Source organism: Suillus fuscotomentosus (assembly GCF_016647785.1).
Source record: "Suillus fuscotomentosus strain FC203 chromosome Unknown F5891scaffold_28, whole genome shotgun sequence".
In the NCBI taxonomy this organism is placed as follows: domain Eukaryota; kingdom Fungi; phylum Basidiomycota; class Agaricomycetes; order Boletales; family Suillaceae; genus Suillus; species Suillus fuscotomentosus.
Window position 1 is genome coordinate 291,803 of NW_024539540.1, and position 26,617 is coordinate 318,419.

Below are 26,617 nucleotides of genomic sequence, written 5' to 3' on the forward strand. Positions count from 1 at the left end.
TTGCACAAGCAACCGTAAATAGGTATGCCAGCATCGCAGAATGTCAGGTGTGTTTATTTTCCAACCTCGGCCTCTTCGATGACGGAAAAGGGAGAATCCAACAACGGATGACAGGCGTCCACTACGCCACCCGATCTGAGTCGGGGCGGTGACCTAACTTAATGATTTGCAACGCTACGCACCTCAAGATTACTTTTCTACTCTTTTCGGCTGTCATCGCGAGGAAATTAATGATTATCTACACGTAGGATATTAGCGATCGGAGGGGGATGAAAGAACGTCGGAGTAAAGAATTAGCAAATCGATTGCGATGCGTAAAGTAAGTGAGATGTAAGCAGAAGCTAATCATGATCCTCGTTCAGCAAAGTGTCGTATAAAGGCCATTTTAGCGAGATGAGCAAAGCGGAATGAAAGGGAAAACGTTAAAATAGACATGAGTTCTCTCAATTCGGGACCGATGTGGTGTGAGACGCCGTGTTCCGCTGTCGGATTCGCCGTGCTTCCACTGTGACATTCCACGCTGTCTGGGCAAGCTCGATGAAATGCGAGTCTCGTGGTCCTAAAGACAGTATGTTCTTCCATAGTCCTTGATTGAATTTGCTACGCTCTCGGAGTTGTTCGTCGTTGCACAGCGTTGCCATGATGTTAGCCATGGTGGGAGGAGCAGGAAATTCTCCTATCACCTCAGCGGGGAGGAGGCGGCAACATAGCAGGTGCGATCGTGTCTCAAGCCCAAGTCCGAAGAGGAAGAGTAGAGGGATGGAAGGAGCGTGTGGGACAAGCAGTGGGACTACGGGGAGTGTCACAAATTGCCCCTCGGCATTTTCAGCGCAATAGGGTACCGGAAAAGTAGAACCAGGTGGGCTGAGTGGAATTATTTTGGAGCGAAAACCACGGGTGAAGAGGTCGACACGAATGGGTACCAAGAGAGGCTGATAAGATGAGCCCCATTCGCTCTCTGGGATGTCAAAGACGGCGATGACATGCGAAGGAATGTGAGCATCCTGTTTGACGCGTATGTCTAAGGTTGTCGGAATCTCGGATGCCGGCTCTAACGTCGTCTTTGCGACATTGAAACGAGAACAAAGAAGGCTGTTGCAAATGTGTCAGCGAGTGTCAACTGATGCCTGTGACGGTGAACATACTCCAGGAGATCACAGTCTTCGGCGGAGATATATTGTTTTGAAGGTAGTAAATGCGGCCGGCTACAACTCATGTCTGAAACTTGCGAGGGAGGGTGATACCCAATGTCGAGGGTGCGTGCGTAATGAAAGACTATCAAAGAGGTTTTTGGATGATTTGTTGAAGCGTGGTGTGTTCGTCAGATTCCAGACTCTAGTATTTGAATAGGGTCAGTGAATATGGCCAAAAAATTTCAAGTACATGACATATTCCGCAGCCTAGGCGGACATAGTGAGAAACCCGAAGGCTTAGACATACCGTACGTGTTTTTGAGAGTTTAGAGCACTAGGATTTAGTCGCAGTGCAATACGATACGTGACGTGGAATCAAAGATCGTCAAAGGAGCAGTCAAAGGGAAAAGATCATGGCCACTAGCCAAAGAAGGAGCAAGACTTGTGAGAATCTGAGATGAGAGCGGGAAGAAAGTGCGAAATTAAGTTGCTCACTTGACGCTCGTCCCGTTTTAGTGCGACCGATATAATCACTGACAAGCCACGAGGCTGATATGTTGTGCTTTGCAGCTGGACGTAAATTCGGGTCAACCGAATTAGGCTGTGCTGTGTAGCAACGTTGATATTTTAAAACCATCAGAGATGATATGACTCGGACAATGGAAACTGACCGAGAGAATCGACCGGTCGACTCTGAAACGTCTTCTAATGGACCAGCTTCGATGAAGTACTTGATGGGAAGAAGGCACTATCCAAATAAAGCAATAATTTCTGTCATAGTATTTTTGCTAAGTTTTTTTGTCAAAATATAAAATATTGACATTACATAAGTTGAGGAACATTGTAAGTTGTTCTGACCTGCAGCCATATGCGCTGGCTTTTCTGAAGCTGTGACGTGTCAATTTCTCATGGAAAACACAGCCGCGGTGCCGGGCTTCTGTTCCGGTGTCACGCATTTTGAAGTATGTAAATCATAGGGGCTTTGTTCCGACTTCGCACAGCTGACTTGACTCATAGGCTTGTCCTTGCTCCATTTGTTCATCGATGATCATAATTATGTAATGTACGTTGCATATGACTCTTCCCTATAGTGCACCAGTCACACTTAATATTGAGGTGACACATTCAGTACCGCTCTTTGACGGTGCTCGACACACCATGTTCAAGACGTGGTGAGGTAGCTCAGTCCCGGATAACTATTCTGAACACTTTAAGTTGACGTCGGTACCTATTTCGTCAAATGGCGCAAGTGCACCCCAGAAGCTACGCCCTAGGGTTCCGAATAGTAAATACCACCTTGGCTGCCTGGAGCGCATCCTGGAATTTTCCTACAAGAACCTCGATGGTGCCAATTTCGTCAAATTGCGCGAGCGACCCTTTCTTTCCATGATAAGTCCTGCAATTACTTTGGCTGTTCCAGGCGCATTGCAAATTCCCTTCGAAGCCCACCCGTAAACAAACTCGTGAAAAAATTAATTGCGGGGTGCTTCACTTACCCAGCAGGTATGACCGGTGGCAATATATAGACCTTTCGCAATCTTCTCTGCTTCCCCGATGATGGGACCCCCACCAGTACGTACCACTGGTAAAAAGCATGCTTGACGCTCATCGACCGCTCCCTCTCTCAGCTCCTGGGAGATGCTGGCAACTTGGTTTGTTATGCTTTGACAAGCCGCTAGATCGATTTCAACGTCATCTACGTTGCCAGGCAATGTCGAGTCATCTCCTGGACCACAGACATACACTTCGTTGCCCGGGCGAGCATATATCTCAGGAGAGGCGCTGAGAGAATGCGGAAGTAATATTTCTGTAAATAATACGTAGGGTGATATCGTAACACCGGCCTTGGGATGGATGGTAACACTGTGAGCGCGGGTGGCTGCAATCGGAAGGGAAGGTATGATGGATGGCGACCATGCTCCAGCCGATAACACTACATGCGTTGCAGGGAGTGTTTTGATGCAATCGGAGTCGGACCGATCACGATAAGTGACGCCCGTGACACGACGGTTGACCTGTTCAACGGAGATAGCAGTTCCCTCTACCAATTGAACTCCTTTCTCCATCGCGAGGTCGAGCATACTTGTGGTGAATAAATAGGGATGAACCTGTGCTGTCCCGTCCGGACCAGACATTGGGCTGTATGACGTGGTTAATTCCTCCTTGACCCAAGTTAAGTCGTCAGGCAGTCCTTTGGCCGCTCTGCTTTCCGGTGCCGCGGTACTAGCGTCGAAACCGAGTGTCTTCTCCAAACTCTTGCGTTTACCTCCCTTGCCAACACCAGATCCACGCTCGCCAAATGCCTCCCCCTCCCCCTCCCAACTGCCGCAACCAACGAATCTCCAGCCCCACCTTTCAGCACCGTTATGCTCTTCAGCGAGCTTGACGTGCTCTGGAAATGAGATATCTACGATTTCACGTGGATATGCCCATTTGGCAACCAATCCACCAGCCTTTCCAGAAGCTCCTTGCGCTACCCCGTTTGCCGAGGCTTCGAGAACTATGATATTTGTTGTCGAGGTAGAATATGATGGGTGCCTGGACAGGTAGTAAGCAACGCTGCATCCTGTCGAAGCCGATCAGAGAGAATTGAATAAGCGGCTGTGGAGCTAGTAGTACTACGCACCAATGATTCCACCGCCGATAATAACAATGTTACGTTGTTCTACCTTATCCATTGGCGTCCTTCTGATAGTGATGAGAAATGAGGTAAGTTCAGGTCGGCCTAGATCTATGGTGTGGACTTGGAGTGAACATTGACAATTTGATGCGGTTCCAACCAGCCAGTAAAGACATAATTTCTGATAGTGCTTACAAGTTAACACGAAAGGTCGGCTTTGTCGGATATGGTTCCAATTTGTTCCCACGCATCGATATCTCCCTCTTCATCTGCTACTTGTATGACTGTTGTATTCCATAGCTTTGGGCCCCCGTAGACGCTTGAGGCGTGCAGAACGACGAGGACGTGGTGGTCGCATGATTTTCGAAGTCCGAAACGATGCCGAGCTTGCCGCATGCACTATGTCGTGGTGGCTGTTCCTTCACGAGACTAGGCGAGCTTTTAATTTCTTACTCTGAGTCCCATTTATATGTAGTACTGTTGTACTCTGTCTTCACCCAAGTAACTAATGATGATTCGGAGGTAGTCTTGGACAAGAAGTGCATTAGGACTGGCCCACACGACTCTCGTCAACGTGACATACTCAAGATCCTCAGGCTGGTCCATTCGGCCAAGCTTCCCCGGATCTTGGTCTGAACGATAGGACGGCCTGATAGCATTTTTCCATTTGGAGAAACCACCGTCTCGACTAATTTCATCAGCTCGCTCCTGGTTCTCACCTGATTGTACCGCCTTTGACGAGTCGTCGACTTGCTGCAAATTCAATGCAGGCATTGTTCGCGCATCCAGGTTCTTCCAGTTTTCCTCAACGACTCCAGTGGCCCCACATCATGCACCACTGCCGGTGCGCTTTTCCAGGCTCAGCGGCAAAGGCAAAATCCTTCGTTCAGAGAATGAACGCTGGGAGACTCCTTCCATCACGCCATCAGCTTTATCACCCCTTCAGTTAATAACCTTTAGTGTCATCAGTCGGAGTTCAGCAGACTCAACACACCAAATCTCTCTCACTTACGCATCCTTCATCGACATCATTTACTTACTATCATCTGGTCGATTTAGACCTATTCCTATCTGCAGCAATATATGTCCTCTCACATGCTCCACTTTCGTGATTTCTGAATCCCATCCTCTGCAGATCGTCGTGGTGGATATAGCTTTATGGGACGGTGGTTCTCACTCTCACTGATGAAACGTTCGGAGACGTGGTTTGGTCATAATGACCGAAACAAACTCTGAGTCGTCCCTAAGCATTTCTCCTAGCCGTTTGATTTAGAATCAGGGAGCTACGTTTCCGCTTGATCCTGCTGTCTTGCTTGAAAGCGTATTCATTGTGCATCGTACACTAAGCTCGCTTCTCCCTCTCCATGACGGCGTTGCCTTGTTGGACGGCGAAGAAGTGACTTTACAGACAGGACTTCTCATACGTCTAACGCGAACGAAAGATCTTTAGTACATGGTATATCACAACCGCGACTCTCAGCATATGCCCAGTGAAACGATACGACTTGTATTGAATAAGCGGTGGTTATGAGATGCAATAAACCGCGAACCACAGCGCGATTTACATTTTTCGAGGTGTTGTTGCTTTCAGGCATACACGCATCACCGGGAATACAGGCATGATAAATGTATATAGCACAGCTATATCGCTCTAATGTAAATATTTATAACAATCGATTACGTTACGATGGAACCTCCATTCCTCACGTCCAACTGTCGTCTGAATCCTTCTCCCATTCAAATCGTCAGCGCCAGTTGACTTCCGAAGCGCCCATAGTTGTTGCAATGCGTCATTCAGTGCTGATAGCGCTGATACTATAGCAATATCGGGATTGTGGTAATTCCCATAGTAATAGTCATACCATTTGAAGTCGAATAGAGTTGGAAATACCTCAGCTAGGAAATACGGTACGCGTGCAACCTCCGACACCTTGGAGTACCCGAGATGGAGGTTGCGAAGGGCGGTTTGCGTAGGCCAAAGCTCCTCTGTCCCGTCCGGTGCTCGAGGAATTATCGTCGATTGCGTAGCATCGACCGTCAGATGTAAGGTCTGCAGCGATCTACACCTTGACGCCAGTGACATCATGGCGGTGAAGGTGACGCTATATATGGCACGTCTCTTCCAGGAGGTGAGCTTCAATTCCCGAATACTCGGCCAGGCAACTGGGACATCATAGAGGAACCCATCGTCAAGGTTGAAATTTCCAACGCCGATAAATTTAACAGATAACAGCCTGTTGAACTTGAACAAGGGCCGGAATATTTCGGAGGAGAGTGGGATGATGACCCGAGGATCAGGAATTTTCGATTCGTCGACCACGTGGACCCGTTCCAAACATCCAACAGTTTGGCATGAAGTGGACAAGGATTCTATGAACGCGGTCATTTCGGCCGGGCTAGCAGCTCCGCAGTACCTGATATCGATGTGTGATAGTTGTGGGGTGGTGACTTGACGAAGGAAGTGCGTGCACTGTGGCAAGGAACCACCAGAGAGATGGAGGGTTTTGAGACTAGGCAATTCAAGGGGTATACCGCCCGCATCGCAGGAGGTTCCGAACAACTTAAGCTTGAGACTTTGAAGACACCGTGCTTGCTGGATATTGGCTATCGTCTGCCTCGTCAAGCACACATCGATTCCAAAGATGGCCAGTCCAATTAACTTTGGCAGCTTTCCAAAGCTCGGGGGGACTGTCAAAGCCATATTACCATCGTCTGCCGATACTGTCAGTTGGCGCAGACCGTGCACTTCTGCGTGAAGAGTAGCAAGCAATTGCTCTGATTTATGCGGTGGGATGCCAGCTACATCAAACCGGAGCGCTTGCAATCCAGGCGAAATGAACTGCCGAAGCAGCCAGGATTTCGAGCTATCATATTCTAGAAAATAGAACACGGCATCGAAATACAATTCGCAAAGGTTTGGGAAGAGTGTGGCGGGACGGGACCAAACAAAAAGCCTTTGCAGGACATCACGACTGACATCTAGGCCCGGGATAAACGATTCACCGAGAGGTAGCTTCAGCGCGTCAGTGAAGCCATTAGGGCCAACAAGCCGGCGCACTCTTGATGCGTTCACTCTGAGGCGCTCCCACTCGATGGGAGTTGGATCTCTGGAAAAATGCTACAAATCGAAGCACGGTGAGCATTGTCCTGTCAAAACTCGAATATTGTACTTCACTTACAACAATATGACCCAGTCCGTTCTCCCTGACCTCCCAGGTGTCTTGCGGTAGACACATGATGAGGGGTACCAGACTTGACTGTTCAGACCAGAGGATATTGAGGGCGGAATCTGCCAGTCTGGAGCATGTCATTGCCACATTCACCAAGTCCGTCCCAGAGGATTTGACGTGTTGTAACACGGCATAAATGATATCGTCGAATTCAAAGATATGATGCATGATTGAAAGTTGTTGTTGGTGCTCAAGTGCAATACCTCTTGTATATAGCCAATCCCACATGAATCTACGGATACACAGGTCTTCCGGTGTTTTTGTTTCGGGTGAGTGTGTCCACTTATGGAGGTCGTGGCGCCATTGGCTCGATCAGCAGCTCCCTTGTGAACAGTATGAGTCATAGGACATTGTTCCGCTAGCACTATAGCTGTTGGTCCACCACTGTCGCTAAAACGACATCTATTGGCTAGATGTAGAGTGCTTACAACACGGTGTTCCCTGCGGAATAACCGGAGCAAAATAAACGCAATGGTCATCCACGTCAAAACGTGCAAGCCTTACCAAGTATGTAGAGTAACTTTAGGATGAGAGCGCCGATAGCAACCATATGCTGAGCACTTTGTCTCAGCCAGCGCGTGTTGATTGTCCTCGGCATTGCCAGCCGAAGAGGTTTATGGGGGTCTAAGCAAAGATTCAATGTATTGACAGATGGTCAAAGCTCAGACCATCGAGATAGCTCACATGAAGAGAACATGACTCGTAATAAAATTTCAGTCACAACCAGCTGATTAGTAACAAGAGCACAAAAGAGATAACTGGGACGCCCATTGTTAGGGAATGGGCCTCAAAAACATAGCTCGTTTGATGTGAGATTGCTTTCTTTATTAACCCATGGGTGAGGAACGTTGAACGTTGAGCCCACATTTAATACTAATAAAGAAAGTAAACATGTCAAGCCAGGCACGCACTCACCGCAAAAAGCTGAACAAGCCGGGGACTGCTCTGAATTTCGTCCACAGACCTGATACTAGTAATTGTTGCAAAGCAATACAGGTGTGAACCGTAAGATAAAGACGCTCCTATGAGTGTTGGATCCAAGACTCGAAGGAGTGTAATACCAGTAACGAGACTGATCCGAGTGAACCGTGACACACGGAGGGATGAACGATGAACGATGTCATGTAGATTGGCTGACACGATAAACGATAAACGATGTTCTATTTGCTGACTACACGAGACAAAGTTCCCAGCAGTTACATAATAATGGTTGGTAGCCCGTAGCGCGAATTATCATCGACTCTCTCATGAAACTGACAGTTCACAGCTACGTTTATGATGAAGGGCCAATGTTGTCACACTCTGCTGCGACGCTGGAGCTCGGACGCGACCTAGTTCATGCAGCCTCATCTAGTCTCCGATGGAGAAAACCGTCTGTCTCCTTTAACAAACGACTGTTCGGTAGGCCGTTTACAAACCAGTAGCCTGCTCTCTTATTGACTGTCAGCAGCACTGAAACACAACCGACTATATCAATTCAGCGTGAGCCCGCCGCAGGTTGGCATACCGGCGCCTCAAACACATGTTCTTAAGGACTGGGGGGTTCCTCCGACTGACGAAGAAGCATTGGCAATTGAAACCCTTGAGGAGTTTATACATCTCAAGTGGGAAGTCCCCTATGCTCGTATTGCCCGAAAGCGCCCTGCACTGCAGGATTCACGCTCAGACATCCATGATCCACAATCGCGACAGACCGCGCGCTCTTCAACATATGAAGTGCCTCTAGAACGACCCACGACGCGACCCAGATACCATACCGCCTCTATTTCAAACTTGATACCCCAGGTCTTGAGAATTTGTTCAGTTTACCTTCACTCCGGCTTACGATTTGCAGCCTCATTATGTCCCAGGTCCGCATGTTGGTTTTCGGCCGTTGGACAGCGAGCACCTCAGGCCTTACAGAAAAACTCGGCCATCACTGATCGCACCGTTTGACCTTGCCTCGGCTAAGCTTTTCTTGAATAGTATTTACAAGAGGGCGGCATGGCTTATTCCTCTGCGTGGCATCCTACCATGGGACGGTGCTACCTGTGCCACCATCCTGGAACCCCCGCGAGTTCCACAGGGAGATGATATTTCTCCGCTCCCCTCTGGACCTGCACCGCTATGCGACGGAATTTCAGGAATTACTTGGACTCATAGTTCGATCGTGCACTTCTGGCATTTCCTGATATCCATTCAGCAAGCTGAAAATCTTGGGTCCATCTCGATTGTCTTCCATAGCGCACTGTCGGATACCGCATCTACACTTGACAGTGCACTCAGCTTAACGTCAGGAAGTGGCAGTTGGCTTGTTCAACCTGCACAATCGAGGAGATCCGCTGATCTTTCCGGTAGCTTTTCGGATGAGGATCGTCAACTGGAAGCAACGGACTTTATCAAGGTGTATCATGATACCAAGTACTCGTTCTACCTCCGAAATATTCTGGACGCCTACAGGTACATTCCCGAAGAAACCGTATCAGACTCGGAGAGAAGAAACCAAGTAACGGGATTGATGACGAAGGTCAGAGTACTGAGATTAGCACGACTCGTAATTGTCGACGACCGATCCAGAGCTGTCTTATTGTCCTGATAACTGTGCTGAAGAGGTCATTGTCACTCCTTGCTATCCAATCCCATGCAAAGATGGTGTTTGCCATATCGTAGTCAAGTGATGATGATGCAACCGATTCACATCAACTGGCATTCATACTTGGATCCTTACGGTACGTTTTCCGTGTCCAGTGTTGATCACGAAGTGATGATATTCTTGCTACAGGTCTGTACTGCATACGGTTACGTGCCACTCTGCAGAGGTCTGCCGAACAACAGCCTTCAATCGGCATGACATGTTGGGCCAGGGCTATGAAAAATGGTCAAGGGGTTGATCTTGTATGCAACCGAAGTCTCTCACAGTTCTCATCGTTCACTGTGTCATCAAATGACACCTGTCATCAACGTTTTTCTCATGCGGTGTCAGTCCTCCACATCCTGATCTGAGACCCTGTACCCTCGGATCTGTGGCGAATACTCGATGGATCGGGTGAATAGGTCTGCTTGAATCCAAATGTTAATGGCTTCTTACCGTTACTTTTGGACCCCAAACATCATTATCAACTGGCTTTTTTTTACTGTCTCACTCACATACATCGTCCCATCAATACCACGATGGATGGTACAAAGGACGTGGATATCTGATGGGATTGAGGGGTAAAAAAATACGCATCGGTCAACACCATCCTATAGTCTACGTTCCATGACGTTATACACAACTGCTCCTCCTTGCTTGTTATTTAACTTAGAACACCTAGATCTTACGATCAACGGTGTTACGGGAAGGACTGCAAGGGGAACCAAGGCCAGACCTCTATAGCGGGAGGCTACGGCTCTGTCTATCGAGGACAGACTACGATACACGTGAGGACTACCGACTACGAGCCAGGACTCCTGCCACCGCGCCAGGACCCTTGCCACTCCCGTCCTGTCCTGCCAGAGCGCCCCGCTCCAACGGACACGGTCTTGACCCTGCTGATACATTTGCTGAAACTGAAATAGTCAACCAAAACCAATTTTGCTATTGGTTTCCTAGTATGATCCCAGTAGTGAAGCAACAATATCATATCAGTCTGCCTGCCCAAATCTTTTTCTCTTCTCAATTCGACTTCCGAATACCATTTTATAAGTACCCCAGTAATTTTCCTGGTCCCTCTAGCAATGCCAATCGCATGGAACATCTCCCGCTCTACACATTACCGCCGGTTGATACCCGTATGCGCTCCTGGAAATCGATTGAAGCCATGGAGGTTCCTTCGTCGGAGCTGGCCACAAGCTTGGCGTGAAAATTTCTAACGTTAAAGATAAGGCGTGGTCCCAGCACAAACATCTGCACGATCAAGAAAATTTGACGAAGACCATAATACGTCTCGGTTTCCATCAATGAGGCCTACACAAATGATAAACAATAGTTATCAGTGACAGATCGGCGTACCATGAAGCTGAGACAGGAAACAGTAAAAAAACTAGCACGTGCAGAACTTCAGCGAGAAAGGTGACTGCAATGAAATTACGAGCTCACCTTGCAAAGTAAATTAGGTGAGTTTGTATCAACACCGTAAAGCTATCCCCAACGATCCCTCCCCCCATCGGCATTTGTCGCAGTTCACGAAAGTGCTGTGCCGCAATCCAGACTGCAAGACTCAGTGCGAGAATCTCCCATGCAGCGGTGAGTGTCCAAATCATTGCTATCAGAAGCGCGACGTCGTCATCCAAAACAATAATGCACTGATAAGTGCCGAAGAGAATGGTTTCCCCTGGAATGTGTCCAATGAGCCTGGTGCATCGAAGTCATTTGTCCATGATTACCCTCTGAAATATGTTTTACTGCCACTATGGCGATCACTACGCAGGCAATGGTGATAGCCACAAATATGACAGCAAGAAAGGAGAGCATCTTGTTCGATCGCTGATACATTGCATGCAACCGAGTGATCGTGATGACTTGCACAATGTTTAAGGCACTGAGACGTTACAATGCCAAAGTAGCTCACCGCTCACCGCGGTATTTGTGACCACAATCATCAGAAACTGTGTGAGGAAGAAAATTTTACCTGAAAACCCTAGTTAGTGTGCGTCTTGAAGGGTAAAATGATCCAACAAAACTCACAGCTATTGGAGTTATTGCATTCAATCAATACTCCGGTCAAGAATCTTACTCACTCCTACATAGACGTCCAATAAGTTGGATGGGGATGCAGGTGTTGAAGCAGATTACTTACTGTACCTGTCACCGAGATTGATGGAATATTTTCTATATGCCACCAGTCAGAAGAAACAAGAACAGTGCATGCGGGGAGACATACGCAGCAGGTTTATGCTAATTGTGAGAAGATATAGCTCGTCAGCGCATCACCAACTCGTTGAATTTCACGTACACAATATATGGTATTTCAATATAGCGCACCTAGAACATTTACATAAGTCAGCTTAACGCGTCAATTGCACTTATAACATAAGCTACAGACAATGAGATATAAAATAGTCATAAGGGACCAGCGTTGCTTCTGCGCCAAATTAATGATTGCGACCTTCTGATATGGGTTGCTGCTTACCCAGACCAGCTCAACCTATAACGCCATTCTAAGCAAGATGGCTGCTTCGGTGATGGAATAAACCCACCTCTTGCCCAAATGTAAGGGCTGGAAAGATCATAAGGATATAAGTGGTCCTTCAGGCGGATTCGACACTATCTTGCTCACCCCAGTCATATATCGCAACAGCAGAGAAGGCAACTGCAGGATCACAGCGAATATTTAATCGCCGGCATCATCAAAATGGCGCTCCACGAACCTATCCAATAGCTCAAGAAAAAATTCGAATTGATGAGCGACGACCAATTTAAACCATCATCATCTAAGACTAGGGTCATATTTGAGGGATGGGTATCAGTAGCGGATGTAGACTGATAATGTTCATATTATATATACCATCATTAGGTCCAGCGCCTCCATCGCTAAGGCAGTGGGCATGATAGGAACGTACTATGAATATCCGTTTCTGCATTGATTGACTGGAGTGCACTGATCCGTGTCATATAGATATCAATATATCAAACGGGGCAACTGTGGCGCACCTATGGTGCGCCATCGCTGCAAGTGCGGGTAATGCATCCCTCTGGTGTCTGGATCAATAGTAAGCCATTACTGAGATGCCATTTATGCTCTTACATTATGTGCCAGTCACCTTACCACTGCGAACGGTCACTAGTAGGCCATCCATAGTCTTCCGGCAGGACAGGTGATATCGTCCCACAGCTTATCATGCCCAGCTTGACCTCCATCACCGCAGCACCTTTCCTCCCACGCACATCGCCTCATAACTGTCTAGTGCTATTACTAACCACACAATCCGCAGCAACTGGCAGTCGCCACTACCAACTCCTTCAAGTTCCTGCTAGGCCGCTCACCTTCGTCACCGACTTGACGTACTCGAAAAATTGGCGCATTTTCATACACTCTCACCACTTCTTGGCAGTATGCAGGATCCTTTATAATCGATGATCCATGTAGAGTTGATGTAGAGTAGGGAGTATGGAAGGAGACTGGTCCTCAATTGATCTGGCGACTTTCGAGCTTTGAACTTCGACATGCAACAGCGTAATTCTGCGGGTCGAATACGAGGACTGCGGATAATCCCAACCTTGGTACCGATTGCACTCCTTCAGGTCAAGCTGGCTAGGCAGAACACCTGGAGTTCACCATGGGCCAAGTCTGTAAGGTGTGGGAACAGAATATCCAGATAAAACAAGCGATCCCTGAGACAAATACTGAGTACTGAGCCTAGGGATGCGGTGGATGAACGTTGTATGCTGAGCCGCAACCGAGGAGTAGAAGTATTGGTAAGAGCTTTAGAAGCATTGATTCTCGAAACTTTTACTATGGGTAAGCTCGAACAACCAAGAAGAAGGATGTATAATACGTGCAATTGCTCCTTCTAGCAATCGTGCACCATGCAAGCTGCGCTACTAACCTTCATTAGTAGGTTGCGAAGTGCAAGGATTCGAAAACTGTGGAAGGAGTCATGGCATATAATACCACGTGACTAAACGAAGGTTCTCACGCCTTCACAAGCTTCGCTTCACATCTTGTGTCCCACTGTGCACATGCATGTCTGAGATCTGAGCCCTGGGCGTCGACGATCATCGATCATCACCGACTAGCAGCATCAGATAATTATCCAATACTTATGAAGGTTTTTGGTATCATGAACACCACCTGCGGAATTTTGGATCCTGAAAACGAACCACATGCGGTCAATAACTCCACCGAAACCATAGTATCGCGAGTCCGCGACCAACCGTCATATGCAGATTCAGATGTTTTTATCCATTTTCGTCTTTTCACTGAGATTTCTACGCGCTTTGTCCCCATACTGCGGTACATGCAAATCGACGACAAGGTGCAAGACCTTCGTGTCCTCCTTCCTCTCGAGCCCGCGTCGACTGTGATGGACACTAATTTTGCTCTTGCGATATTACGGACATCCGAGAACAAACCATAATATCGCATAGCACGTCAGGTGCGGAAACGAGTTCAGGCGCAGGTAAGAGCTGACTCGTATCGTTTTATTGTCTTGATGCGAATGATTAGCGGCAGAAATATCATGAGCATATCTTGAACCAAGGGCTTATCGACCGCCCGCATCTACTCATTGAAGTTTTGGATTGTGATTTCTGTAGCTCGTGGTTCTTTCATTATGAATGTCGCTGAATAGCCAAGTGTTCCAAATGCGATGCGCATTCTCTGCATTCCTGACGGAGTTCCGTGGTCACTGGAACTCAACCTACCCTTTCGATTGGAGTCATGTCTGCTGAATTTGTCAATGATGCGGCGCAACCTGCATGTGCCAAGTCTGGATATGTGACTGCTGTACACCAAGGGCCGCTGATATGGTTTGCTGTTGTCCACGCTGCAATGATTTCTCATGATGGTTATTCCAAATGTAGAATCTCAGGCCTCTGTGACGGCTGCGCTGGAGAAGCATCAGAAATGTAACAGATGAAACCTATGTCAGTGTTGTCTCCATATCCAACAGCTGTACATTCAAACTCGTGAAGAGTGATAATCATACAACTTGCGAAAATGTTATCCGCGTATGTATACCAATGGTGCGGTCCATGGTCTTGATCATTGACTTGGTAGTATGAGTCAATATTTAGTACGTCTGCAGCTGCAGTATAACTTGCTATTTTCTTATGTAATTGTTTCTGGATAGATATTAATTAATGTGTAACACGTAACGTTATCGTAATCTCGAGTTGTCACAATCGTCCATGTTCTCAGACGTCATAGTACAGTAGTACCACCGCGGGACTCAGCCACGAATCTTGTGGTAGGGAAGCGATGCTCTTCAACAAAGATCACATTCTCATCCTAATGTGTACGTACGAGAATCCTCAGCATGAGGTCTTGATTTTGGGGACCTAGCAACCTGACACACCCCGTGTAAGCCTCATCTCCGACCGTACAAACTAACAAGCCGATGGCAAGGTGAGTAATCACTGGAATTTCAATTTAGCATCATGAGCAGTATTACATCTCTGAAACCATTTACAGCCGTAAAATGCGGCTTTTTAGGCGCTGGCTGCACTTGAGCCCTTGACTGCTAAAATGGACTTGGACACTGATCAGGAGGAAGCTCCTCTTCTCTGGAAATCACCGGGAACAGCCACTATGTATGCCCTCACAGGCTTGACAACAAGGATCATACCGTAAACGGTCCTGCGTTACCGGTGAGAGATTATGATGACACGAGGGGGCCACGCTGCAGCCTTCTCTTCCCCACCGGCGCTCTCCTGTGTTATCGAATGGTACATAAACACACGTTCCGTGTCTGTTGTTTCTCTGCGATCGATCACCGACTTCAAAACCACCTTTTCTTTGTCCAGATTATCACATTTTGCATATATGCATGACCCATCGTCAGCGTTCACCGCTGAAGACCAACAACGCCACCCGTACATCTCATCCGTTCTCGAACCCAGCACGCAGAAAGTGGTCGCCACTGCTGGCGTCCGAATTTACTATGCGCCTTTCAACAATCCTCATTTGAACTGGAGCTACTCTAAGCTCAAAGGAATCTTGGTCTTCGGACGCGACCGAGACACACACCATGGCACGTCTCCTCCGAAGCGAGGCGGTCATGGTGTGCGTCTCAAGGAGAAATACTGGTTTCGTCTCGTTGACATGAAGACCGATCGTGTGGTTTGGACATTTTCCATCCCCGAGGTCTTCGAGTACACGAAAGACAAGCCTTTCTTTCACTATTTCTCCGGAACGGTACGTCTGTTGCCTTTTACCTCACTGCGAATAAACTGAATTCTGCGTCAGAGTCGCATGTTCGGACTCTGCTTCGACGAAGACGAAGAAGCCAGCGTCTTCTACAAAAAAGTCTCGGATCGGACGCGGCACCATTGTGAGCTTCAATGCTCGCCCATGTTGCCATGCCATAACACGTGTTTTAGTCTTCCAACCCTTTCTCTTCAAATCCAGCAAGGACAAGAAAGAAAAAAAGAAGGCACCCAAATCTTATTCAGTGAGCTCTCGGCTAATCTCCAGCCCCGCGCCCCACTCCTTTGTCCATGTGGCCCATGTCGGAATCACCACTAGGGGCATCATTGAATCTTCCAAGAATATCAAACCCGCCTGGTCGACGCTGATGGCAGACCTTCAGGGTTGTGGGGTGGCACCTGAGATCGTCAAAGACGACAAGGATTTTGTGGAAGGGTTCATGGCGAGTGCTAAGGCAATGTCGGATAAACCAACGGCTGTGCAGCCCCAGCGTTAGTCCTAATGCTCTCGTCTCTGGAAGTTATCTTGCTGATGTCGGACCTGTGTAACAGCTCCAACTTCCCCAGTGCCACCCGAAAAGCGCAAAATCCGAAGAAAAGCTGTTACCATTCTCTAATGCGTCCTTCCGTTCCGTTGTCACACTTATCTCTTGATCTTTCCTATGGTACTTTTGACTCACTAATACTTTTGCTTGTGATTCTTGAATGATGTCTATGCGCTATTTCTTGTATGTCATGGACCACGTATTATTGGCACTGTAGCAGTAAACATAACGACACGAATTCTTATGTATGGTAATATCTCTAAGTCTATACAGTCTGTTATCAAGTCAGGCGAGGTGGCCGCCGCGACAGATAATGACTCACCTATGGGTGAAATGAGCGTGGCGTAGGTGGCGCAGCCATGAAAATCAGAAGCGCGTCAGATCGCGGCCGAAAATCCCTACATTATGTATTAGCACCATAATATCACCGGAGTACACGGACAAGAACATACAATTTAGGAACCTGCACAGGAATAAGATGAGATCGCGGAATGTCAATCGGAATGACGCAGGACTCACCAATATGTAGGCACTAGGATTCTAGGCAGTATACATCAGACACCCCATAATCAACTGCGAAAATGGAACCACGTACTTGTTCCTGATACTAAGAGTCATAGTGAAGTAAGCGGAACGCCATAGGAGCCACGCTACACGTCCGGTCTCCTTAGTCTTGACAGTTTCAGCACTTGATCGGTCATAGATTGCTTTCCTGTAGAGCTGAATCAGAAATGTTCGCCTTCTGATGGACCGCCACCCACCAGTCTCCCAGGTAAGCTAAGCTCCCCTGGTTTTGGAATTCAAAGGGCTTTGTGTGCTCCTGATCTTTGACGATTTTGTTAAGCTTTTGCGCCAGGTATTTGCCTTTCTGATTCGCGACTGTAAATAGGCGTTATCAGGATGAGAAGCCCGCAGCCCATGAGCGCCAAATAGGGTTATGGGCAAACAGACCTTGTGCTGTGGCGGGATGGAGCTGTCCTTTGATGTTCGCAGCGTCACCGATAGCCCAGACATCTGGATCTGCGTGGCCTTCTTTTGTTATAACGTTAAGGTTTTGGTCAGTGAAAAGGCTAGAGACAATCACATGTGTCAGCTTCGCTTCGCGGCTAATCAACATGGCTGCGGACCTTTGTGTCTTATCATGTTTCTCAAGAGAATCAATCGACTGGATAAGCGGATTAGGAGCTAAACCAGTACTCCAAACAAGGAGACCAAATGGAACTACGGCAGCCGTGGTGAGTAAAGGTTTGAACTAAGCAATTAGTAGCGTTGACTACGGACCTTCTCCTTGTTCTTTAACGAACATGCGGTCCTGTATGATAGTCAGCGTCAGGATTTGGAATAACTGCACCGCGTTATTCAGACCTTCTCAACACGCTCCACATGATGTCTTGTTTTAATGCTAATACCGTCTCTCCGGAACTTGTTCTCAGCATATCTATCGGTTCAAAGCTTGTCAGTGATAGCGGAGAAAAACAAAAGGCTACCTACATTCCCAGGGACTTGTCAAAATTACCGAGGATGTTTGGCGCTACGTCGTAAAGTGTGATTTTGGCCATACGTGCGAGTGTCGGATAGTGTTTCTGAATCTCAGCATGCAGCAAATCGTGCAGCTCTGCTGAGAATTCGACACCCGTGGGTCCACCACCTATGGAGTGTTGTATCATCATAATGAATCAGATGTCATCAGAGACCGGATGCTTACCGACAATGCAGAAATTGAGCAAGTTTCGGCGTTGGACGTCAGAGAGGACAGGCTGATTGGCCTGCTCGAAACCTATGTAGGGTAAGCAATATCTATGACAACTAGTAAGTACACTTACAATCTATTATGCGCGTCCTGATTGCTCGAGCGTCTCGCACGTCTTTCAGGAAATGTGCGTGCTCCTTGACGCCAGGTACGTTGAATGCTATCATCAATTGTCAGAATGATGCGTATCATGGCACAGTTCACGTACTCTGCGAGTAAGCACCGACAGCTATCACTAACTTGTCGTAACGTAACTTGAACGCATTGCCCGTACCCGGGTCCGAAGTGTCGTTTGTGGTTGTCCCCGCAAGAGGGGCAGAGGCGGATCCTTCATATTCCAAAGGAGCCGTGGCAGGCGTCTGAAACCTGCTGTTTAGTGCACCGTGACTGTAGGCTTCTGAATGAGTACCTACACATTTTAGGGTCTTTTGCTTGAAATCTGAACAAACAAAAATCAGATCCCCACGACGGTCAAAGAAAGCGTAGACAGACCGATTGTATCACACCAGGCCTGGTAACAAGCCTTAAAGTCAAACATGAATTAGTTCTCGGTGGCATGCGAACCAATACATCTCTGGATCCGACTTACTACCTGTGGAGAAAACTTCCGTACCTGACATTCATATTAATAGGAGGACATGTCACAGAAGTATAATATGACATACCGGTTCGACTGCACAGCGGAATTCGAGGGTACCGACAGCACAGCTGGCGAGCAAAGGCGTAAAATTGAAAGCATTGGTTGGTGAAACCATCGTGACATCTGCAAACGGGGGCCATCAACACCACGTTCCCGCGAACGCAGCCAGAGACTAACTCCAACGCTTCTTATCAATAGCTCTTAGAATCTCATAGCCTCCCCAGCCTGAACCCAATATGACCAGACGTTGTTTGCTCCGTGGCGCGGACGAAGTAAAAGTTCGTGCTGCGGAGACCGACGATTTTGCCGGGCGAGGTTGTACACGACCACATACAACACTCAAGCGCGCCTTGAACATGGTCTGAAGGAAACGAAGACTGGAATTTCCCGTCCTTCAGCGGCTAGTAGCTTTTAAATAGTTATTGGTGGTGGATTAGATAATGGTGCGTAGTGGTGTCATGAGACTGGAGCCATAAGTATTTTTCAATCGGGTCATGTCGGGAGGAATTGGCGCCCTATTATCTGCGTCATTTAATCACCGAAACGCATAACTACAAGGGTCAGCATCTAGTACATAGTTCTCGTGTATCTGCCTGGCAACCTCAAACATCATGCGACTAGAAGTCGTACTAATGACATAGCCACAGCCAAACGTGGCATGTATATAGACTCCTCGATGTGACGTCACGCGCCTTACAGGGGCTTGACTGAGTGAGTCGGTACTCCCAGTCAGTATCAGAGAACTGGAAACCCCAGGCCAAGTAAGATATAGGAAAGGATTGGAATATAATATATGATCATGTAAATCCACTACGATCAGCATAATCGCCAGCAAGAATCAACTGATTTTGATTAATTATTAGGTAATAATAAAGGTTTATTCTTAGTGTCCACCATCAGTACTGCCCACGATGACAACGCCAGTAGCACCTCTTCCAAGTTTGCGAGTGTCTTCTCATTTTATTCCTAGCTTCAATCTCATCCCAAACACATCCCTGAAAAATTACCCTCTCCTCATATATCACGAATGTTTCCCACCGTCGATATCGGCTGCTGTTATCGAAGCCCATCTAAGGTCCATCGGCGTCGTCGAGCCCCAGTGGAGGTACACTATGTACAACACGACACACTTTCATAGCACTACTCACGAAGTACTATGCATTGCATCTGGTCGTGCGAGGCTATGTTTCGGTGGAGAAGACAATCCTGAAAGGGTAGAAACGGAAGTTAAGATTGGGGATGTCATTATTATTCCTGCAGGCGTGGGGCACAGGCTCTTGCAAGACTTGGACGGTGGATTTGAGATGGTCGGAAGTTACCCCAAGGGAAATGACTGGGATATTTGTTATGGTAGGGAGGATGAGAAGGCAAATATTGAAGCCATCAAAGATATAGCATGGTTTGACAGAGACCCTGTTTACGGCGACGAAGGACCTGCACTTCAGATAGTATATGGTGTCGTGTAACGCGTCGTACGCCATGCATTCTGGATCGTTCACTAAGCAGGAGAAACGATAGAATGAGACAAGTACCAGCGACCTAAGAAAACTAGCGGGCAAGTGAGAAGCAAAGTGTAGATTGTAAGTATGCGGAAATGAAGACGCAACAAAATGCAGCACGCCCATCCGGAAAGTATATGATACAGTAGACTGAACATTCAATCACTGGCAGCCCAATTGCCGCTTGGCTTCCGCTTCCGCCTCGGTAACAACACGTCCCTCCACTTCTTTTTCAACCTCTACGCCAAGCTGATGTACACGGCCACGGTCCGCGCCTATGAGCGACACATATACACCTTTCTGTAGGACTGGATAAGAGCCTATCCGAATACCCTCAGGCTGTACTCGCTTTTGAAGGTCGGTGAGGAACGGGGCAATAGACGACTCGGGTAATCTAGAACCAAGATCAGTGAATCATTACGAGTAGGGAGATGAAATGCTTACCCCGTGAACACTTGGAGCCGGAAAGGTCGCTCCTCTTCAGGTGGGAGAGGAAGGAAGGGTTTCAGGTTATCTAGCATCTTCTGGAAGAGGGTGGGTATCCCTGGAAATATGCAAAGTTTTCCTTGTAGGCGAACAACGGGCTTGTCAAAATTAGTGATCAGTCTTAGAGCCGTATTCAAGCATGCTCACCACCCATATGTCGCTTGCAACGAAAATCACCTCCGCAGCATCAGGGAACAGTGCCATACGTTTCCGTGCCGTTCGCTGTTCCTCACTCTGTTTTGATACCCAAGTTCGATATTTGCCAGATTCCTCCATACGAGCGAGAGTTTCATCGTGATATACAAGGCCCTGATCAAAAGACTTCGCCAAAGACGAATATGTTATGTCTGTGGGCGAAAAGACACGAATGGCGTCATGGTCGTGTGCCTGAAATGATGTTCAACAATCAACGTACCATCGTGGGTGGGCCCGATACCGCCCGACGTCACTACAAAGTCGTACGTTTGCACCATTCTCCGGCTGGCCTCAATGCTGGGGCTCGCTGAGCAGCTGCGCCCCTGCAATATGAATGTTACAAGTGACGCACGTACATTTCAGCTTCATCATCTGCTATCACTTCTATGCGTTTTCTGAAAGTCGAATTAGCGGCCAGTACGCGGACTAGGCAGGGGGAACACTTACAAATGAATACCATGCTCAAAGCAGAATCGTGCAAAGTAATTAGAGTTCCGGTCGAGAGTCTTTCCATTCAGAATTTCGTCCCTTGACAGTTGCTTTCAGTTTTCTGTTCGTCAACACAGCATGCATACACACCCAATGATGAGCGCTGCAGCAGTCTTTATATGCCGTCCCTTGTCAGATGGATTCTTCTTTGGTACAGGAGAAATCGCAAAGTTCAATGGTGGTAATTGAAAGGTTGAATTATCTGGCGGAACTGCAGTACATGACATTGGCTTCGCATGAGTGGGGAGAGGTGCTCGACGGAGATGGGTAGAAAGGGAGGCGAGTCTTGCTAACGTGCGAGGATGCATGGCTCATTGAGCAAAGAATATCATGCAGTGGGAATGAAGATGACGTGATTATAAGGTCCAGGCCTTGATTCACACAGGGACGAACAGCGTCGCGATTTTGGTCAAAACGAACAAGATGTCGTCGGTACCGCGGTGAAGCGAGTACGTAATATCGACATTCTTAACTTATACGATTTCTCAAAATTCGGCTCAAAAATCCAGTGCACTATCATTTTAGAAAAGCGTTCTTAGTGTCGATGTGATTTAAATAAATAATGCAACCAGACCGCTCAAGCGCTCATCCCTGAGTCTTTGGCGCCAGTAAGGTATATATGGTACACAAGAGGTAATATTTAAATAGAAAAAAGACGGTATTAACGGGGCATCGCATGACGCAGACTTCTGCGGATTGGGCGTTTCGTGTCGGAAACTGGATCAGAATCAACAATATCCTGAGATACGCGTCTGCGCTTCGAGGGCCCATCACGGGGAGAGCCACCGCCCCGAGCAGGACCATGTCCAGTGGAACAGAAAGAGAACGAAACGGAGGGAGAAGACCCATCGGGCGCAGTATGAACGATGCTAGATATGTCCATACGATTTGCGGTCGTGCGTGCGTCTTGCTCGTCGGAATCTCGGCAACGCTTGCAGGACTTACGGGAAGAGGTCCTATCGCCTTCGTTGTTTGCCGCAGCCTTTGCGGCGTCGGCAGCAGTGTTTGTCTCCTGTGTAACTTCCATCGGTGTGTGCACACTTGCGGGAGAATTCCTCGCTGTAGAGATGACCTCTTCTTGGATCTGAGGACTCGCTGGAGGAGATGGGTTGGGAGTACCATAGAAAGCACCGTGGCGCCGGAGTCGGCTACCCCGTTGTATTCCGATCGGAGCCTTCCATTGGTCATCATCAGTGGAAGTTCTTAAGTTGGCGCGCGCGATAGGAATGCTGCTACTGTATGATGAAGGGTGAAATGCGCGCGTGGGAGTTGTCTGGTAGGAAGGCAACCCTGGCACTGAGAAAACGCTTGGCGATCTTTCTGGGTTCGCAGCAGGGTGTCACGGGCTCCGGTGCTTCCAAAATGATAGGCGAGGAAGGTACTGCTGAGGTATCTTCCACATCTTGCGCGTGACTTTCCAAGAAGGATGCGAGAGATGATATCAGTTGTTGCTGTTCCGAACGAATCTCCTCTATGATGGCCTGCTGTGCACTAAGTATTGATTGAGTACTTTGAGCAAGTACAAGAACATCATGGAGATAACTCACTCTAGTTTCGACTGCATCATGGTGATCGATTGATCCCTTTCCTCGCTTTTCTCGCCTTGAGCGGACATCATAAGAAGGATGTCTAGGAGCTTTGCGTCCTGTGCTACAGAGAGCTCCATAATATCCCGGACACCGGTAAGCACTCCATCTATGTCAGGGGATAACGACGACAAGCTGGGGGTAGAAGTATCTGTAGATAAGAAGGGCGTCATCTTCAGGATGTGAGTGGAATACTGGGTATGGCGAGCAATGAGTGATTTAGTGGTTTCTGTGGTACTGAAACCAAGATCGTGCAGTCTGGACGCCTTAAATGTTGCAAATAGACCAATGCTTTGATCCCTCACGACATCAAGGGTAAACGCTTGGATGCATGCTTGGACGGCTCTTGCGTCAATGCAAACTATGCGCTTTGACAACTTGCACTGAGAAGACCGCCCTGGGGCCGCCTGGGCCTTGGCCGTAGGTTGCCCGTAATTTTGAACCTATTCATTCTGCAGTAAGTGAAAGTCAGCTATATGCAGGTCTGGCCTAGGTCATATGCATGTCTGGGGAGATTTCTGGCGCGCAAAGTTCAACTATGACGCACAATTGGAAAAGTTTCAGTTCAGGCGCACCCTCTACTTCAATGAAATGATGGACCCCTCGGGCCGTGCAACTGGTGTTTGCCTTCACCAGTAATAGTCCGAAGCATGGCTGCAGAGCTGCAGAATTTCCCCTATATCATGAACAACCTATATGATTTTAAACTACCTGCCGACGAAGTTCGGCCCAATATTCTCATTCCGCATATTAGTTTAGTCAAGTTTGTGCTTACATAAGCGACGTTACACTCAGTGGCAGTCCAACATCGGTTAACTCGCGTTCAATTGCAACAAATGGCTTCAGATAGCGGCGAAGAGAAGATAGCAGAGGACGGTACGATGACGATGGATGAAAGAAAAGCCAAAATGGAGCAGCTGAGAGCGAAGATGGTACGTGGTCCTCTGCATCATACTTCTCATTCCTCACCCACTCTTCCACAGCGTTCAACGACGAAAGCGAATCGCGCCTCCCTCATTGAAGAGTCTGCCAAAGCCAAGATGACAGCGAGGGAGAATGCACGGCTAGAACGACAGCGGAAACTTGCGGAGGTGTTGCGCATGCAGACTGAAGCTGAGGATCGGGGAGAGGATGTGGAACGGCAGAAGAACTGGGAATGGACGATAGAAGAGAATGATAATTGGGAAAAGAAGAAGGCGAGGAAGGCACGGAGAGCGGATTACGAGTTTCATGGTAGGGGTTCATGTTATTCGCTGTATGATGACATTCATCATTCCTGTGTAGATGATGTTCACGCTGCCCGACGGCGCTACAAGAAAGACCTTGACCTTATTAAACCTGACCTCACTACATACAACCGACAGAAAGAAGCCGTACTAGGATTGGCACCAGGGTCTCTTTCAAAGTCTGGGAGCAGCACGCCATCGTCGTCTGCTCTCACAACCTTTGATCCTTCAGGCGGGCAGGTGAGTGGTGTCGAACCTTCCATTGTATTGTATTTCTTATGATGTACATTTCTCAGGTAGTTCCATCATCTGAACAACGGATGGCTGCAGAGAGTTTCTACCGAGATGCTAACACTCTACTGTACGCTGACAATAAACCTACTGAAGATGCCATCGATAGAGTGGTCAGCAAGATCAACAGAGAGTACGTTGCCATTGGTTTGATTCTTCCGTAGCACTGACATTACGCCATAGCATCGACAAGAAGGGCAAATTCTCGCGCAAGAGACTTAATGAGGATGAGGGTGACATTACCTACATCAATGAGCGGAATCGGGTGTTCAACAAAAAGGTATGTCATTGCACATTGTGTTCTTGAAATATGAGCTCACGAAGAGTAACAGATTGCGCGGTACTACGACAAGTATACCTCCGAGATTCGGGCTAGTTTCGAACGGGGAACAGCGCTGTGATGGTATGACCATGGACCACCAGGATGTTATACTTATTCAACTCCCTCGCTGCACATGTATTCAGACCATATGCACTTACTCGCAATCTGTAACATTGAGATTTATACTATTGATGCACTGCACGATACGACTGGGGACGTAAAGCAAACGGAATCAAAGCAGTAAATTCAGAGTGTCAAGCCACGACAACATATTGACACAGGTAACACTACGAGCATAAGCGGACCAGAGGAAGAAAATGTACGGTTGACGCCTGGAACAACGAACATTAGTACTTGATCAAATGACGGTCTTGAAATGACTGATAGGTATCAGAATTGCAGAAGTAATGGAGTCAGCAGCTAGACACAGAGGTCCATAAGACTGTTGAGCTTGAATGTGATATTTGTTCATCAAAGGGACCAAGCAGAATCGGACAACGGATATGATGGATAGGATTACTTACTTGAAAATTGGAGCTAGCGGCGGGCTCGATTGAACACTTGACGAAGCAACAAGGTGATCGCTCGACTTCCGCTGAAAAATTTAAATCATCATTTTGAAACTCCGCCATAGCTTATCAATCATATCATCGCTGCCACTCGAGCTGTCACTGTATCAAACACACTGAACGAGCTTGATACTCGCATTGACCAAGTCTCCAAATTTCCATGCGGCGAGATTACGACCCTTGTGGCATGGGAATTTGATCACTATGTGGAAACGAAGTTTATCAAGTCGTGTGTCCTTTGAAACTCTCTTCATAAATGCTTCCATCCAACCTGCCTATATCCTGTCCATGATCTCTTCTGATTTGCCAGATGTCGAGACCGATTCTGTGGTGGAGTTTTCAGAGACGCCATTATCGGGAGAATAGCTTCAATTCGAAGCCATTCTTCCACCGACAACGTCAATACAACTTCTTGCTGCACACCAATACGCAATCCCGCTCCAGCGTAGTCTTGGTGCACAATGTACGTAGTGCGTCGTCATAACTTTCTCGTCGGAACATCCAGTTTACTTTTTGTTGCAGGCTTGTGAGTTGAAAGCGAGACACGCTGTCACACAGAATCTCCCAGGATGGCAAAAGATTCGGGAGTTTAAACGTTTACTACTTGCAACGACAGCCTCCCTCAACTTGCGTCTATCGCACATTTTTGGATATTGTAGTGAAACAAGATCATAATAACAACAAGTATACATCATGCACAAACCAGCTGCGACATATGGACAGACGCAATGACCTGGAGTGTGCATACGGTGTTGTCCACCAGCATCCAGCTTCGTCTGGCTCGAGGGTTGCTGACATGATCTATTAGGTTTGGCCGAGCATTAACTCGGGGTGGGACACAGGCAGGGTGGTGGTATAACAACACTGTCTGTGCGAATGAGTGCGAGGCACGACGAACTCGACGTCGGGGTAGAACGAAAAACGGATGAAGAAAGCGAGTAGTGGCATCGCTCAGCTGGACACATGGTGCCATTATCCTGGTACATGGCAGAATACCCTCAGTATCATTGTGACCCTTTTGTCCAGCTCCTACCAAAAATGAAATCTGATCTGAGAACTTGAGTACGGAATAACGCAAATAGCTCTTAACCGGTTATAACCAACCAAGTTGTTATCACTCTTTTAACGGTTAGTAACAACACTAGTGGCACGCACCGCCTCTACTCTAGTGACATACCTATTTTAACTTGCAGATATCGTACCAATGGG

The 26,617-nt window shown here is 47.6% G+C and overlaps 10 protein-coding genes across 10 annotated transcripts; 4 read left to right on the forward strand and 6 right to left on the reverse strand.

The window, feature by feature from the left end:
- Nucleotides 1-111: 111 nt before the first annotated feature.
- Nucleotides 112-1,373, reverse strand: F5891DRAFT_323636 (uncharacterized protein). Its single transcript, XM_041371345.1, has 2 exons — nucleotides 1,146-1,373; nucleotides 112-1,092 (listed from the first exon to the last, which is right to left on the reverse strand). The coding sequence occupies exons 1-2, from the start codon at nucleotides 1,214-1,216 to the stop codon at nucleotides 444-446; spliced, it is 720 nt and encodes a 239-aa protein (XP_041225769.1). The 5' UTR covers nucleotides 1,217-1,373; the 3' UTR covers nucleotides 112-443.
- Nucleotides 1,374-2,166: 793 nt separating this feature from the next.
- On the reverse strand, nucleotides 2,167-4,131 carry F5891DRAFT_1034600 (FAD dependent oxidoreductase). The gene is made up of 3 exons (XM_041361765.1): nucleotides 3,760-4,131; nucleotides 2,630-3,699; nucleotides 2,167-2,569 (listed from the first exon to the last, which is right to left on the reverse strand). The coding sequence occupies exons 1-3, from the start codon at nucleotides 3,809-3,811 to the stop codon at nucleotides 2,462-2,464; spliced, it is 1,230 nt and encodes a 409-aa protein (XP_041225770.1). The 5' UTR covers nucleotides 3,812-4,131; the 3' UTR covers nucleotides 2,167-2,461.
- Nucleotides 4,132-5,387: 1,256 nt separating this feature from the next.
- F5891DRAFT_1034603 (uncharacterized protein) lies at nucleotides 5,388-7,538 on the reverse strand. Its single transcript, XM_041361766.1, has 5 exons — nucleotides 7,505-7,538; nucleotides 7,358-7,407; nucleotides 7,268-7,323; nucleotides 6,933-7,196; nucleotides 5,388-6,871 (listed from the first exon to the last, which is right to left on the reverse strand). Exons 4-5 carry the CDS (start codon nucleotides 7,149-7,151, stop codon nucleotides 5,405-5,407), a joined length of 1,686 nt encoding a protein of 561 aa, XP_041225771.1. The 5' UTR covers nucleotides 7,152-7,196; nucleotides 7,268-7,323; nucleotides 7,358-7,407; nucleotides 7,505-7,538; the 3' UTR covers nucleotides 5,388-5,404.
- Nucleotides 7,539-8,230: 692 nt separating this feature from the next.
- Nucleotides 8,231-9,558, forward strand: F5891DRAFT_952454 (uncharacterized protein; the record flags this gene model as incomplete). Its single annotated transcript, XM_041375112.1, has 3 exons — nucleotides 8,231-8,384; nucleotides 8,434-8,768; nucleotides 8,818-9,558. The coding sequence occupies 3 exons, from the start codon at nucleotides 8,231-8,233 to the stop codon at nucleotides 9,556-9,558; spliced, it is 1,230 nt and encodes a 409-aa protein (XP_041225772.1).
- A 5,226-nt stretch (nucleotides 9,559-14,784) lies between these two features.
- F5891DRAFT_1034634 (uncharacterized protein) lies at nucleotides 14,785-16,586 on the forward strand. Its single transcript, XM_041361767.1, has 5 exons — nucleotides 14,785-15,010; nucleotides 15,077-15,799; nucleotides 15,851-15,935; nucleotides 15,985-16,302; nucleotides 16,363-16,586. Exons 2-5 carry the CDS (start codon nucleotides 15,263-15,265, stop codon nucleotides 16,425-16,427), a joined length of 1,005 nt encoding a protein of 334 aa, XP_041225773.1. The 5' UTR covers nucleotides 14,785-15,010; nucleotides 15,077-15,262; the 3' UTR covers nucleotides 16,428-16,586.
- F5891DRAFT_1034661 (FAD/NAD(P)-binding domain-containing protein) lies at nucleotides 16,587-19,198 on the reverse strand. The gene is made up of 19 exons (XM_041361768.1): nucleotides 18,923-19,198; nucleotides 18,771-18,868; nucleotides 18,695-18,718; nucleotides 18,598-18,628; nucleotides 18,519-18,544; nucleotides 18,314-18,464; nucleotides 18,179-18,265; nucleotides 18,061-18,132; nucleotides 17,847-18,003; nucleotides 17,721-17,793; nucleotides 17,637-17,667; nucleotides 17,483-17,576; nucleotides 17,307-17,425; nucleotides 17,117-17,234; nucleotides 16,951-17,067; nucleotides 16,875-16,895; nucleotides 16,808-16,818; nucleotides 16,678-16,753; nucleotides 16,587-16,629 (listed from the first exon to the last, which is right to left on the reverse strand). The coding sequence occupies exons 1-18, from the start codon at nucleotides 19,101-19,103 to the stop codon at nucleotides 16,722-16,724; spliced, it is 1,443 nt and encodes a 480-aa protein (XP_041225774.1). The 5' UTR covers nucleotides 19,104-19,198; the 3' UTR covers nucleotides 16,587-16,629; nucleotides 16,678-16,721.
- A 407-nt stretch (nucleotides 19,199-19,605) lies between these two features.
- Nucleotides 19,606-20,365, forward strand: F5891DRAFT_324079 (RmlC-like cupin domain-containing protein). The gene has a single exon (XM_041371347.1). The coding sequence runs from the start codon at nucleotides 19,657-19,659 to the stop codon at nucleotides 20,209-20,211; it is 555 nt and encodes a 184-aa protein (XP_041225775.1). The 5' UTR covers nucleotides 19,606-19,656; the 3' UTR covers nucleotides 20,212-20,365.
- Nucleotides 20,366-20,406: 41 nt separating this feature from the next.
- F5891DRAFT_952487 (MoaB/Mog domain-containing protein) lies at nucleotides 20,407-21,641 on the reverse strand (the record flags this gene model as incomplete). The annotated part of the gene is made up of 7 exons (XM_041375116.1): nucleotides 20,407-20,638; nucleotides 20,689-20,828; nucleotides 20,878-21,077; nucleotides 21,146-21,222; nucleotides 21,282-21,320; nucleotides 21,373-21,453; nucleotides 21,505-21,641. The coding sequence occupies 7 exons, from the start codon at nucleotides 21,639-21,641 to the stop codon at nucleotides 20,407-20,409; spliced, it is 906 nt and encodes a 301-aa protein (XP_041225776.1).
- A 434-nt stretch (nucleotides 21,642-22,075) lies between these two features.
- Nucleotides 22,076-23,173, reverse strand: F5891DRAFT_1188900 (uncharacterized protein; the record flags this gene model as incomplete). The annotated part of the gene is made up of 3 exons (XM_041367066.1): nucleotides 22,076-22,687; nucleotides 22,758-22,905; nucleotides 22,962-23,173. The coding sequence occupies 3 exons, from the start codon at nucleotides 23,171-23,173 to the stop codon at nucleotides 22,076-22,078; spliced, it is 972 nt and encodes a 323-aa protein (XP_041225777.1).
- Nucleotides 23,174-23,781: 608 nt separating this feature from the next.
- Nucleotides 23,782-25,072, forward strand: F5891DRAFT_324132 (SYF2-domain-containing protein). The gene is made up of 6 exons (XM_041371348.1): nucleotides 23,782-23,932; nucleotides 23,984-24,233; nucleotides 24,285-24,466; nucleotides 24,523-24,650; nucleotides 24,701-24,797; nucleotides 24,850-25,072. The coding sequence occupies exons 1-6, from the start codon at nucleotides 23,837-23,839 to the stop codon at nucleotides 24,916-24,918; spliced, it is 822 nt and encodes a 273-aa protein (XP_041225778.1). The 5' UTR covers nucleotides 23,782-23,836; the 3' UTR covers nucleotides 24,919-25,072.
- The last annotated feature ends 1,545 nt before the right edge of the window (nucleotides 25,073-26,617 follow it).